The sequence below is a fragment of the Elaeis guineensis genome, chromosome 15 (assembly GCF_000442705.2).
Source record: "Elaeis guineensis isolate ETL-2024a chromosome 15, EG11, whole genome shotgun sequence".
In the NCBI taxonomy this organism is placed as follows: Eukaryota; Viridiplantae; Streptophyta; class Magnoliopsida; order Arecales; family Arecaceae; genus Elaeis; species Elaeis guineensis.
The window spans coordinates 57158165-57171210 of record NC_026007.2 but is presented as its reverse complement, the minus strand read 5'-3'; the positions used below and the strand labels follow the sequence as shown (position 1 = coordinate 57171210).

General features: G+C 41.5%; 1 protein-coding gene across 4 annotated transcripts; it reads right to left on the bottom strand.

Annotated features, from left to right (window-relative positions):
* Positions 1–226: 226 nt before the first annotated feature.
* Positions 227–10677, bottom strand: LOC105058014 (uncharacterized). Of its 4 annotated transcripts, XR_012137188.1 has the most exons (11): positions 10467–10677; positions 5001–5266; positions 4337–4627; positions 3764–3884; positions 3604–3675; positions 2145–2279; positions 1879–2041; positions 1651–1737; positions 1316–1511; positions 729–851; positions 227–546 (listed from the first exon to the last, which is right to left on the bottom strand). XR_012137188.1 is itself a non-coding variant. In XM_073249413.1 (7 exons), the coding sequence occupies exons 1-4, from the start codon at positions 3422–3424 to the stop codon at positions 1714–1716; spliced, it is 393 nt and encodes a 130-aa protein (XP_073105514.1). In that variant the 5' UTR covers positions 3425–3594; the 3' UTR covers positions 227–546; positions 729–851; positions 1316–1511; positions 1651–1713. The 4 variants fall into 4 exon arrangements, 1 of the variants encoding a protein (XP_073105514.1); XR_012137187.1 differs by lacking the exon at positions 10467–10677 and having other exon boundaries at positions 5001–6515; XR_012137189.1 differs by lacking the exon at positions 10467–10677 and having other exon boundaries at positions 3816–3884; positions 5001–6515.
* Between the last annotated feature and the right edge of the window lie 2369 nt (positions 10678–13046).

Genomic DNA, 13046 nt, shown 5'->3' with positions numbered 1-13046 from the left:
CATATGCAGCATGTCGAACCTAATCAGCTTGAGGCCGACTCGATTATGTCTGCTGTCATTAGTCGGCAAGATGTTGTCGATAGAAATCGGTGGAGAACCACTTGGGCGGCACTCACTGATCCAAGTCAGATTGAATTGTAGTAGCTTAGTTGGTTGAGAGACGGAGAAGCATGTTAGCCGATTGGACGACGAGAATTTATCCCAACAGATGCTATTATTATATTGGAATTGAATTTCTGAGTGTATATGTTGAGATAGAGAGAGAAATTATTAATAGAATTTACATAAAAGGGTTTAGCATCAATGCCCCTTATTCTTATCCCCCTTCCAGCCCATGAATTGGATACAAATGCTTGAGCAACAATTCTTTCCTCAGGCTTCAATCATCATGATCAAGCCACAAGAGCTGGGATCTGGCCATGATTAACAAAATCAATCTTGTTCAGCCTAGGACCTGTTCTGGAAATTCCTCCTGCTTCTGGGCCTGCATCAGTTTTTCCCAGGACTAGTTGTTACCTAAACCAATTCAGGCACCAAGACTACACCCTACAAGACAGAGCACACATTAACATGGGTAACTTGGTCTCCCTTTCCAACATATTTGTAGATGATTTGATACTGACTACAGAAGATGAAATAGATCAGGTACATTAATAAAGTTGTAGATCTGTTACCAAAAAAAAAAGTTGTAGATCGCGACAGCATGTCCGAACTAAGTTTAAAATTACCTGGATAGTTAAACCAAAATCAAGAATCCCATTATTCAGACGATTGCGCAATCTTTGAAGACCCCATCTTGACATGTGGTTGTAGCGATGTACATCCAGGTCAATCTCAAAGTAATTTGGACCCTGCAATCCATTAACAATAATGAGCACTGCATACTCTTCTCAAGAAAAAAATAAAGAGCACTGCTTACAAAACATATAAACATAAAATGGGATAAATGTCTACCACATGCAGGTGCAAAGCTTCATTAAGCATAATTCTCTTAAGATGTAAACTTGTGTTACACCAGAGAACCAAATAATTTTCGGTACCACCAAACTGATGCAGAAAGACGTGAACATGCAAAGTTTGTTTAGTCCGTTAACATCTTATATGATCTGCTAACATTCTACAAATATTTATCGACAAAATATGGTAGCACGTTTTATTCCAAGTTTAAGCTTCTACACCACAATGATGACCAATTACACTGCGAATGATCCTCAAGCTTATCATAAGTTATGAATATCTTCAAGCTTTTACATTACAAAAAATTATCAGTGTTCTCCGATATGCGAGGTAGAAAGAAGAGGATTTCATTCCATACCGGATAGAAATTTTGTTGAGGGCGTGAAAGCAACTGGCTTTTCGTTATTTTTTTGTATGAGATTCCTTTCTGTAGAACTTAAATGGAGATCCTCAGGATTAACCAACCCAGCCAAGATTTTCAACCTTTCTCTATAAGAAACTTGGGAATCCATTACAAATCCTTTAACCCTTTCAGTGTCACCATCAATAAACCTCTGCAAAAGAGTAAATTTTATCAGTTGAAATATGACTGACTGAAAGATACCAACAAGTGCCATCACCTTCTTTAGAGCCTAATTAACACAATTGCACCAAGGCAGAAGAATTGTAGAAGATCGATGGAAAGAACCTTACCCTTATGCATTCCTGGAAATTGGAAGAAACCTCTTTGTCAAAACAATCAGAAATTTTGAAGGCTCATCCCTTCCCCATCACTATCACCTGGCAACATTTTAGCAGGATAAGTAGGCATCTGTCATGACAATACAATAATAACATAAGATATACATCTAACTATCTATTTCAACCACTGAAGATGCAAACCTAGTCATAACAAAAGTCTGAGAAAGATGTCCCACATACCTGAATATTAACAATCAGGAGCGAGGGAACTTTGTTGTGAGGCTTGACATGTGGAAGCTCAATGTGTTGAGCAATGTGATGTACTTTGAATGGGCATACAAACATATCTACACCGATTGGATAATATGGGGCATAGTTTGGAGCAGGAGATTTGTTGTTGTCTCTGCATAACATTTTTCAGATAAGTGCAGGTTATAATTGCAAAAGAAGTATACAAACTTAGGCAAACAAGGCATATAAATAATATGAATTTGAGCAATTCATGCCTGAAATAAGTTACTCGACGAAGCTTGAAAGTGGAAGGATCAAGAAAAGACCAGCATCCTGCTGTTGATTGCCCCGCTGCAGAACATGGAATTATGAGCCCTCCTCTCGGATGGAATAATAATCGCTTTGAGGCACTGATTGCAATAAAAATGCCACAAATATCATCTTTCTGAGATTCTACAAAGAAAAGAGTTGAGAGAACAACTATTGCAACTTGATATCCTATTTCAATCACAATATTTGCACAACACTGCTATTCTGTCATTATATACATGGACCAAATTATACGGAGAAATAAATGCAGTACAGGAATTTGATATGTTATGGAATGCGATGGTGAGCTTCAGAGAGCAGGCGTCACCAAATTTTTGATTTTCAAAATCTAAAAGCACAATGACCAAACAGAGGAAATAGCAAGAACTTATGTTAGAGACAAAGGTTTGTAACTCTCTTAGGAAGTTATCAAGACAACCAGGTAAATTCTATATGTAGTTTTACAGAGCCTAGAACCTATATGAACTCAACCAGTAATAGAAAATAAATGTGCTTATGGCATTATCATCTAATGAAAAGGCGAGTTCAAACTATACAGGAAAATGTAGCACCAAAATGCAAAAATGTTCAAAGCTGGATGATGGGCTAGAGGTAGGTTTAGAGAAAGGACCAGGATTAACCTTCCATGAAAAGTATAAAGAAAGGTAAGTATGAGCCAATAAAGATGTCTGAATAAATTAATACTTTGTGATTGTGTTCATAATATACATCTGTTTTAAGAAAAATCAATGTTTAAGCAGAAGTATATTGTTGTGGAGGCGGCAGAGAAAGGTTTGGAGTGATCATTGTAAAGTTTACATCAGCATTGGTACAATTTTGCAACGTATGACTGCATAAATTGAAACTTCTGGCAATTTTGAGATGTCTAGTTTTAACTGAGATGGTCAAGTTTAGTGCGTATCATCATATCAGCGCTTATCACCACTTCCACATTTTATTCTCAGCAAACAAGTAGTGATGCTAATTGGAACATCAGTGGAATAAGTAAAAGGCAAAAGGTTGTAGTTACAAAATTCAGTTGTATCTTTTCCATCGTAAGACTTCCTCTTAGAAGAAAAACTTAAAACCACAGTCTTCCTTTTTTGACACTGTAGGCTAGCACTTGGTGTTTTAATCTTATGATTAAAGCTTACAGAAGGAACTAGCTTATTTACCCGAGATGGTATCTTGCTCTCATGACATTTTTCTTCTGTGTCATGTTTTTTAAAACCTTTAAAGCTACCATATGAATCTACCAAAGCTGTTGTCTTGGTATAAAATTTGGTGCCTTGCATTCTAAATCTGCTTCAATATCAATCTTTGCTACAGAAAGCATATAGGATGCAGTTTTCCCTCCATCTCTTTTCAAATATTTTTCAACAGTCGATGCTATTGGAGTGTTACCACAAAGCTCCTCAAACTTACACATGGCATCCGCAAAGGCATTTTCATACTGCAGCTTTTGAGTCCCAGTTGCATTTGCAGATGGAGAACAGTCTGCATTGAACATAATCAGGTCAGATAAAATTGGAAAGACCATTTAATCAAATCTAACAAATAAGATGACAGATATAATTCACTCTGCCTCCATGGGCGCTTCTGAAATCATCATCATCATCAGATTCTAGGATACTGACACAGTCAAACCATGCATCCTCTAGGCACGACCCTGCATTTGATTTGAGTCACTGGTCCAAGGATACTTCCTGCATGCAGGGTTCAATTAAAGAAAACATAAATGCAGTGTACTAGATGTGAGCTTCAGGGTTATATGATGATCACATATGACCATCCAGCCTGGTTTAGATCCTTTTATTGGCAACAAGGGCCATGTAGTATTACATATCCATCAATTACAGTTACTCTTCTCACTCTGATTGCATTAGAGAAAAAATAACTGACAACTCCATCTCAAGGAGGTTGCTACTAGGAAAACAGTACAGAATTAAGAAAGTGCTAAGGCTAGTTAACATACAAATCAAATGGGAAAGAGGGGAAACAAATGCATGAACCTGTATCTGTGTGTTATATTTTCTTAGATCATGTATTGCATTCTTAGTTGCAATGAATCTACAGACAGAAGCAAATGATAAACAGATTTGAGATCAAAACTTAATTGTATTCCTCTATCAGTGGTTCCAAGTAAGAGCAAAAATACCTTCAGCATCCACCTGACCATGGTGCCCCTGCATCTGAGTAAGATGAAATGTCAAGTTGGAAACCTCAGATTTTTGATGAGTCGTTGCCGCAGTCTCCACATGAACAGACTCACTAAAAGCAAAATCCGTCGAGCAACTTCCATCGCCAATCTGGGATTTGGGTGCATCAGGAGCCGCAGTAGCTATCTTCCACAGCATTTTTTGGATCTCAGATGGTACTTCTGCAGTCTGGGTGTACTCTGTGATTTGGATATGCAGGCACCCATGATGATTACTTTGTTTTATAGAATCTGCCAGAAAAAAGGGAAGTATCCTTCATATAAGATCAAATATTGAATAGACAACCAGAGTGAATCATAAAAACTTTAAGAGCCAAAGGGGCCTTCCAAGTATTCAGTCAATGGAGGAGAATATTAGAACAGGTAGATTATTGATCAAGTTTAAAAAATTGTTATATAGTACACAATCAGATGTTCTAAGGTGATCATAAATATCCATACAAGATTTTTCTTGTGTCCATTCAAACACATAGTCAAGGAAAAAGAACAGGCTGCTTTTATAGTCAAGGAAAAGAACAGGTTGCTTTTACAAGGTTCTCTTGCAATATGTCTAAGAAATTTATACAAATATTGGACTTATGATGCTGCTAATATATTTACATACTTGGAGTGTATCAGAGTAAGAATTTAATCATTCTGCTCATGCTTTTATGGCTGCTGTAGTTACATTTGCCATTCCATAAGGTACAAGCTTTTATCCCTCTTATATTAGAATGATTTGCTCGAGGTTTCAGATGTTTCAAAAATCTCTAACCAACTTAGAATTCAGTAGCAGGAGTGCGATGATCATTGTTTCTGGATCTTTTCCTTTGGATTGCATTTTTGACATTTTCCAAGAGTCAACCACCTCGGGCAGCTTGGCGGGAAGGCCTAAACATGCAAATGAATCTAAAATCAGTGAGAAAGCATCACTGTGTTGTAAAAACAGAAAATCTCCAAAGTATGGAAATAAACCAAAATGAGTGCTTTATATATTGGACGCGGATCCTCTCCGGTACCATGATGCACCGCACCAGGTGGTGCGTCATGCGGGCCATCCATCGTACGTCACCATGCGCGCGTGCACATGGGTCGCGTGCACTGTCCATCGCACGATGGACGGCACATGCAGTGCACTGTACGGTGCGGTGCACTGCAAAGGATCCGTGCACTTATATATTTAGGTAAGATGCAAAAAAATTCTCCACAACCTACCAATACCTAGGCTTACCTGGCCTTATATAATGGAAAGGTTCTAATCACTTTTGTCTTGAACAAAACATAAATCAAATTACAAATGAGTCAAACGAAAAGAAGAAACAAAGACACAGTAAAACTAACAAGACTGAATACATCATGATGCATGATCACCACAAAACAAAAAATCAGTGACAGGTTAATCAATAATTTTTGAAATGGAGTGAAACAACCAAGCCACCTCATATAAGACAGCTACATAGTAGATTATAAGAACCAGTGCATGCCTAGGCTTGGTGAATTTAACCGTAACCTATAACAAGAGAACTGCCTAACATAGCCAGAAGGGGGCACAAGCAAACCACCATTGATTTAAAACCAAACAACCAACTCAAGGCACTGAGGTGGCAAGTGAAGGTTCAGGGATAAAACAGCAAGCTGCACTACCTTGGACTGATGGAAAAATGGCGTCTCACCATCAAAGACAGTCTATACCAAATATCAATCCAAACTACAAGGAAAATGTAAATAGAAATAATCTGTCATGGATTTATAGGGGAAACTATAGCTGTTGATTATAACACACATAAAAAAAAGGGTGAATTACTCAGAAATGATACCTCACACTAAGATTCTCTTTTTATAGATTAGAAGACCTTGACAATTGGTTTAACTGAGAACCAAAAGAGGTTAAAGAAATCTGATGTCATCTTAGTGAAAATATACAGTCCCATAAAATGATGAGATTTTGTAGTAAAAATGATGATGATGACCACGACGACAATATAAATGGATGAGTTAGGAAACAACAGAGGAAAGCAGAATAAAGAAGGCCTGGACTCGAGGTCAAAAATTTTGACAAATTTCAATTACAATTTACAAAGCAAGGAAATCAAATCATGTAGAGCAACTAAAATTTAAGAGGACTGTTTTGGAAAATAGATAAATTTGTCAAAATATCAAATGTTAGCGAGAAGTACAAATAAAAAAAACAAAGATGTAGATGGATGTGGAGGCGAACAAGATTTTTTTTTTTTAAAAAAAAGTTGATAAAAAAAATCCAAACCAACAAAAGAAAGAAGCAATCTGTTGGGTAGATGTCTGGCCAGGACACCACCTCCCAAGATCCTTTCAGTACCACGTGATGCAGCAGGAAGAAAGAAGAAACAAAACAAAAGAAAACAATCAAAATACGTGGATCAGCCACAAAAGGACTCACCTCCACGGGCATGCAAACTTCACTATGAAAAAGAAAATTTTACAAGAGGAGACCTCACCCTCAACCCTTGTACACCCAATTCTCTCTCACTAGAAGTTCCCCTCACAAAAGCTCTCTCTCTCTTGGAAGACCTCCTGAACCCCTGAAGTGCCTGGCGACCGCTGTCCAGAAGCCTCCTGCTCCTTGTCTCTCAGCGCTTCCGCCTCTCTCTACTCCTCTTCTCGGGTTCCGCACGATCTCAGGCAAAAAATCGAACCACGAATCCTCTCTGTTAACGATCAGCCCTATTTAAAGGGCTTAAAACTTAATTAGAGATGGATTAGGAGTCCTAAACAAAGCCAGATAACTCCTGGACCGTCGAATCAAGACCAGGAGCCACCCACGCCGTTCGATCGCGCTCCGATCCACGGAATAGTACTATGGACCGTGTGAAACACGTGGGAAACGCCCACGCGGTCCACAGGCCCACCCGTGGACCGCCTGGTCCACGTTGGATCGGAGAACAGGGCCCAAGCAGGGCGCCTGGGCCTGGGCTGGCCCGCTCCCGCGCGCGGGCCTGCGCGCGCCTGGGCCGTGCGCCGGCCTAGGCCGCGCGCCAGGCTGGGCCGCACGCCCGCCTGGGCCGCATGCCCGCCTGGGCCGCGGGCCTGGGTCGCACGTCCCGCACGACGCCTCCTGCAGCCGCACCGCTGCCGCCCGCCGCTGGCCGCCGACGGTCCTCCACCGCCTCGAATCTCGTGCCGACTTCAAAAGCTCGTATCTCCTCTATCCGAGCTCCGTTTCGGATGATCTTGGTCTCGTTGGACTCCATTTTTCACCGCGAACCTCGTTGTAGGCTCAATGTGGGCTGAATCTCGAGGCGTCAAATTCTAACAATCTCCATCTCGACTCGATATTCAGCCTCCTCCAAACTCCGAGAGCTTCTGGATCCCCTCGCCCCCATGCCCTGGGGCAATCGCCTGCTGATCATGGATGGGCAAACATGGGAGTCGAGCCAGGCTGCTCGATCCCATCTCTGTCGTATGCTGTGCTCCTCCTAACCTGAGACCTACTCGGAGCATCATCCTGCGGCAATAGGAATCTCACCTTGCGACGTCGCCTCTTGTCCTCCCGAGTCTTCTGTCTCGTGCCCGATCCGCCTCCTAGAGCTCCACCTCGCTCTGGGCTCCGCCTGTTTCCCGAAGCTCCACCTCGCACTGGGCTCCCTGCCAGGTAATAATATCCTCTGCTCCCCTTCTTCCCCTCCAGCACAATCCTATCACCACGTAACACCCTCAGGATTCCTCCACCAGCTACCGTCCTGTAGCCTCTCGAATCCAGTCTGCTAAGTGAGATAAGATTTCGCCTGAAATCGGGTATGTATTGGACCTCCCCCAATCTCCTCACTGCACCGTCATGTATCCTCCAACTGACCGTCCCAATGCCTCTGATCGCACAGCTCGATCCATCCGGCAGATATACAGTGCCCTCACTGTTCTCCAAGGAGTCAAACTGCTCTTCTCTGCAACATACATGATAGGGGCATGCAGAATCTAATATCCACTGCTGGGAAGAAGTAGATACCTCGTCAGATATCTCCAGGACATCTCCATTTGAATCACTGCCGGCCGTCGCTACAGTAGCCACCGTCCGATTTTTGAGTTGAGGGCAATCTCTGGCTAGATGCCCCAACTCCTCACACCGGTAACATCTGATTTTGCTCAAGTCCCTCCTGGACTTGGACCGCCCTCGTTGCGATCTCCTGTCGCTCCGTCTACCACCTCCTGCTCCTCTAGAAGCCACCAAAGCTGAGCTATCGCCAGAACTCGAAGCTGGGTTCTCCCTCCTGAGAACCTCGTTCTGAAGTATCGCCGCGGTGACCTCGTCCATCTTGATAGTGCTCCTCCCCACTAGAAGAGCAGTCATCAAGGACTCGTACGAAGGGGGAAGCGATGCCAGCAAAACCAGCACCCTGATCTTCTTCTCAATGTTCTCGCCAACGCTGAGGAGATCGGTGAGGATCTTCTGGAAGTGGCTCAGATGCTCCTGCACGCTCTGTCCCTCAGTCATCCGTAGTTGGTAGAACTGCCTGCAGAGAAAAAGTGTGTTGGTGAGAGACTTCGCCATGTACAACTCCTCGAGCTTCGACCATAGCACCGTCGGGAAAGTCTCGCTCAGCACATGGATCACCACCTCATCCGTCATGTACATGCGGATTGTACTCACCGCCTGCATCTGTAGCCATTTTCAATCCCGCACCTCCATGGTGGTCGGCTTCTCATCGCACAAGAGAGCATCGATCAACCCCTGTTGAATGAGCACATCCTTCACCCTTTCCTGCCACAAGGAGAAATTGCTCTTACCATCGAACTTGTTGATCTCCATCTTGATTGTTCCTATCTTCTCAATCTTCAGTCTTGCTCACCACCGCTGCAATCTGCGTCCTTATACCGCCTTGTTTTGATACCACTTGTTGGGTGGATGTCTGGCCAGGACACCACCTCCCAAGATCCTTTCAGTACCACACGATGCAGTAGGAAGAAAGAAGAAACAAAATAAAAGAAAACAATCAAAATACGTGGATCAGCCATAAAATGGCTCGCCTCCACGGGGCATGCAAACTTCACTATGAAAAAGAAAATTTTACAAGAGGAGACCTCACCCTCAACCCTTGTACACCCAATTCTCTCTCACTAGAAGTTCTCCTCACAAAAGCTCTCTCTCTCTTGGAAGACCCCCTGAACCCCTGAAGTGCCTGGCGACTGCTATCCAAAAGCCTCCTGCTCCTTGTCTCTCAGCGCTTCCGCCTCTCTCTACTCCTCTTCTCGGGTTCTGCGCGGTCTCAGGCAAAAAATCGAACCACGAATCCTCTCTGTTAACGATCAGCCCTATTTAAAGGGCTTAAAACTTGATTAGAGATGAATTAGGAGTCCTAAACAAAGCCAGATAACCCCCTGGACCGTCGGATCAAGACCGGGAGCCACCCACACCGTTCGATCGCGCTCCGATCCACGGAATAGTGCCGTGGACCGCGTGAAACGCATGGGAAACGCCCACGCGGTCCACAGGCCCACCCGTGGACCGCCCGGTCCATGATGGACCGGAGAACAGGGCCCAGGCAAGGCGCCTGGGCCTGGGCCGGCCCACTCCCGCGCGCGGGCCTGCGCGCGCCTGGGCCATGCGCCCGGCTGGGCCGTGCGCCCGCCTGGGCCGCAGGCCTGGGTAGCAGGTCCCGCGCGCCTGGGTTGCGCGTCCCGCACGCCGCCGCTTGCGGCCGCGCCGCTGGCCGCCGGCGATCCTCCACCGCCTCAAATCTCGTGCCGACTTCAAAAGCTCGTATCTCCTCTATCCGAGCTCTGTTTCGGATGATCTTGGTCTCGTTGGACTCCGTTTTTCGCCGCGAACCTCGCTGTGGGCTCAATATGGGCTAAATCTCGAGGCGTCAAATCCTAACACAATCAAATTAATAAAAGTATTTAATTTACATGAAAATAACTAAATGAATAAACCAATGATGAATAATGCATGTACGGTGTCCTTGACGTAAAAAGTATAACACCTTGGAGACCACAAAACAGGGAAAAAAGGATCACCATACAAAGAGACAACTATGACATTTTAACAGCAGAGAAAACAAATTTAAAAAAAGAAAAAAAAAAAAAGATCAACAGAAAAAGTTGACGGAGAGACACAAACCTGGGGGTTGTTGGATTACGTCTACGTCCTCATCAAGGCCAAGGGCGAGAAGGTGATGAATGATCCATGCATTGTGGCCATGCTCATAAGTATTATGATAACAAAATCTAAAGAAAACCTAAATAATTCTTCTCTTGAGAGAGAGACAGAGAACTAGGAGGCTTTTCTCCCTCTCTACGACTCTCATCGTGGAGAAGAAGAGCCCTCCGTGGGCTATAGAGAGAAGAGGAGAGGATGGAGAGAGAAGGGGAGAGGGGAATCAACTTTTTATAGCCAAGTAGCGTGCATCCACCACTTTTGGTGTTAAGAATATAGTTTTTTTTTTTTTGGCAAAAAATGTTAAGAGGATAGTTTGAAATAACGTGCATGGCGTTACAATGATATTTCATACAAGGGGAATTTGGATGGCTACGATGACTTTGAGTGAAAATATCAGTGGAGAGATTCTAATGAAAAGAAATTTAATTGAGCACATGAGGGATAGATGAAGGCACTCATTTTAATGAGATAGAGGCTTTTTTTGCTTCCGATGTAACATAAATAGCAGTTGTTGTAGCAGAATAGTAGCCATTAAATGATCTCCTCACTTTTTAATTATATATATTATAAAATAGCTTTGCATGCAGGGCATTGAGAAAAATAGTATTATGGTTTGTTAATGATTGTTTTCATCCATTATGATATCATTTCCCCCTTGTTACTCATTGTCTCCCCTTGTAATTGCTTAATTAAATAACCAGGGGGTTCCATTATTATTGTTAATACTAGAAACATAAATGATGTTTATAATGGGCCAACAATGGAATAGAAAACTTGGTTGATATAACAAAAGAATGCCATTTTTTATTTGGTAAACACAAAAGCATGCTTTCAATATTAAATGGATGATGGGCGGTGAGCCAGTGACCTGCTGCTAACAACCATCATAACAAATTAATTCATGGGCAACTTTTTTGAGTTATTAATTATAAAGTTGACCACATAACATAAATAATCATGATGTATGTGGACATAAACATATGACAAGTCTAAGAACTCTTTTATGGTCATTACATCATTCACGTTATATAATATTTTTATAAATTTTATACATATACATAATGTTAAAATATTGATAAATTTGGTTGCTATTCCATCCCCCATGCAATTTTGCATTATCATTACTATTGCTTTTAGAGGATGTTTGATTAGAGAAAATGAAGGTTTGAAATCAGAATCGGAATGGATGGCTCCTATTCCTATCATTTGGTTGGGAGAAATCTCATTCCGATTTCGATTCTGGATTGGAATGAAAATAGTTCAATCTATATAGAACTCAATCTCTACTCTTTTCTATGGATTCAAATTTTCATTCCAATTCTAATTTCGATTCTGATTCCGATCACAAACCAAACGTTTCGGATGATTTGACCATTCCGATTTCAATTCCAAGCCATTTCGATTTTTATTTTCATTCTGATTTCAGTTGCGAACCAAACATCCCGTTAATATGTGGCAATAATTTTGAAAAAAAAAATAAATTTTATAAAAATAATAAAAAATAAGAGAAAATGACAATAGGATGTAATTTCATGGGTACAGCTTAAGCTAGAAGGCAAGCACGTATCTTTCATTCGTTCCATTTCTGCTCATAACATCCATCAATTTATGATGAATAGAGACTGCATAAGTTTTGGAACTCCAAGAGCTCATGCTGTATTCACCGACCTTTGCTCTGGTTCATTAATAACTTTGCACCATCTATCCTCATGTTGTATTTATCTATCCTTGATGCATCACATCATGAATTACTTTGGATCATGTCCACTAAAATCTAACTACCAAATTGAGTGTTCTCCGTATCCACTAAGGAGGTGTTAGGTTCGCAATCGAAATTAGAATGGGAATGAGAATCAGAATGGCTTGGAATCGGAATCGAAATGGCTAAATCTTTTGAAGCATTTGATTCGTGATCGGAATCAGAATCGGAATCGAAATTGAAATGAAAATTTAAATCTATAGAGAAAAGTAGGAATTGAGTTCTATATAAATTGAGCCATTTCCATTCCATTCCGAAATCAAAATCGGAATGGAACTTTTTCCAACTAAACGGTTAGAATGAAAATCATCCATTTTGGTTCCGATTCCAGAACCCTACTCTCCTCAATCAAACATCTCTTAAAAATTTTTTTACAACAAAAATAAAGGAAACCTCTTTACAAATTTAATATTGAAACTAATCATACAATTGAGTGGTAAGTTCATAATGTGAACACAGTATTGACTCATTTACGAGTGGATTGACTCTCTCCATTCAAACAGAGAATAACCTCTTTTCTGATAGAACCCAAAAACCATATAAAAATAACTTTCAAGCATGTCCGCTAAAACACCAAATTGTGTGGTGCTCCATTTCCACTAAAAGCTACCTAAAGCAGTATTCTTACAACAAGAATAAAGGAAATTTCTTTACAAATTCAATTTAACAATTAATCAATCTCACTTATGTGTGGAGGACAATATAATTGAGTAGTAAGTCCATAATGTGAACACAATGTTGACATTCAAATAGAGAACAACCTTTTCGATAGAACCCAAAAG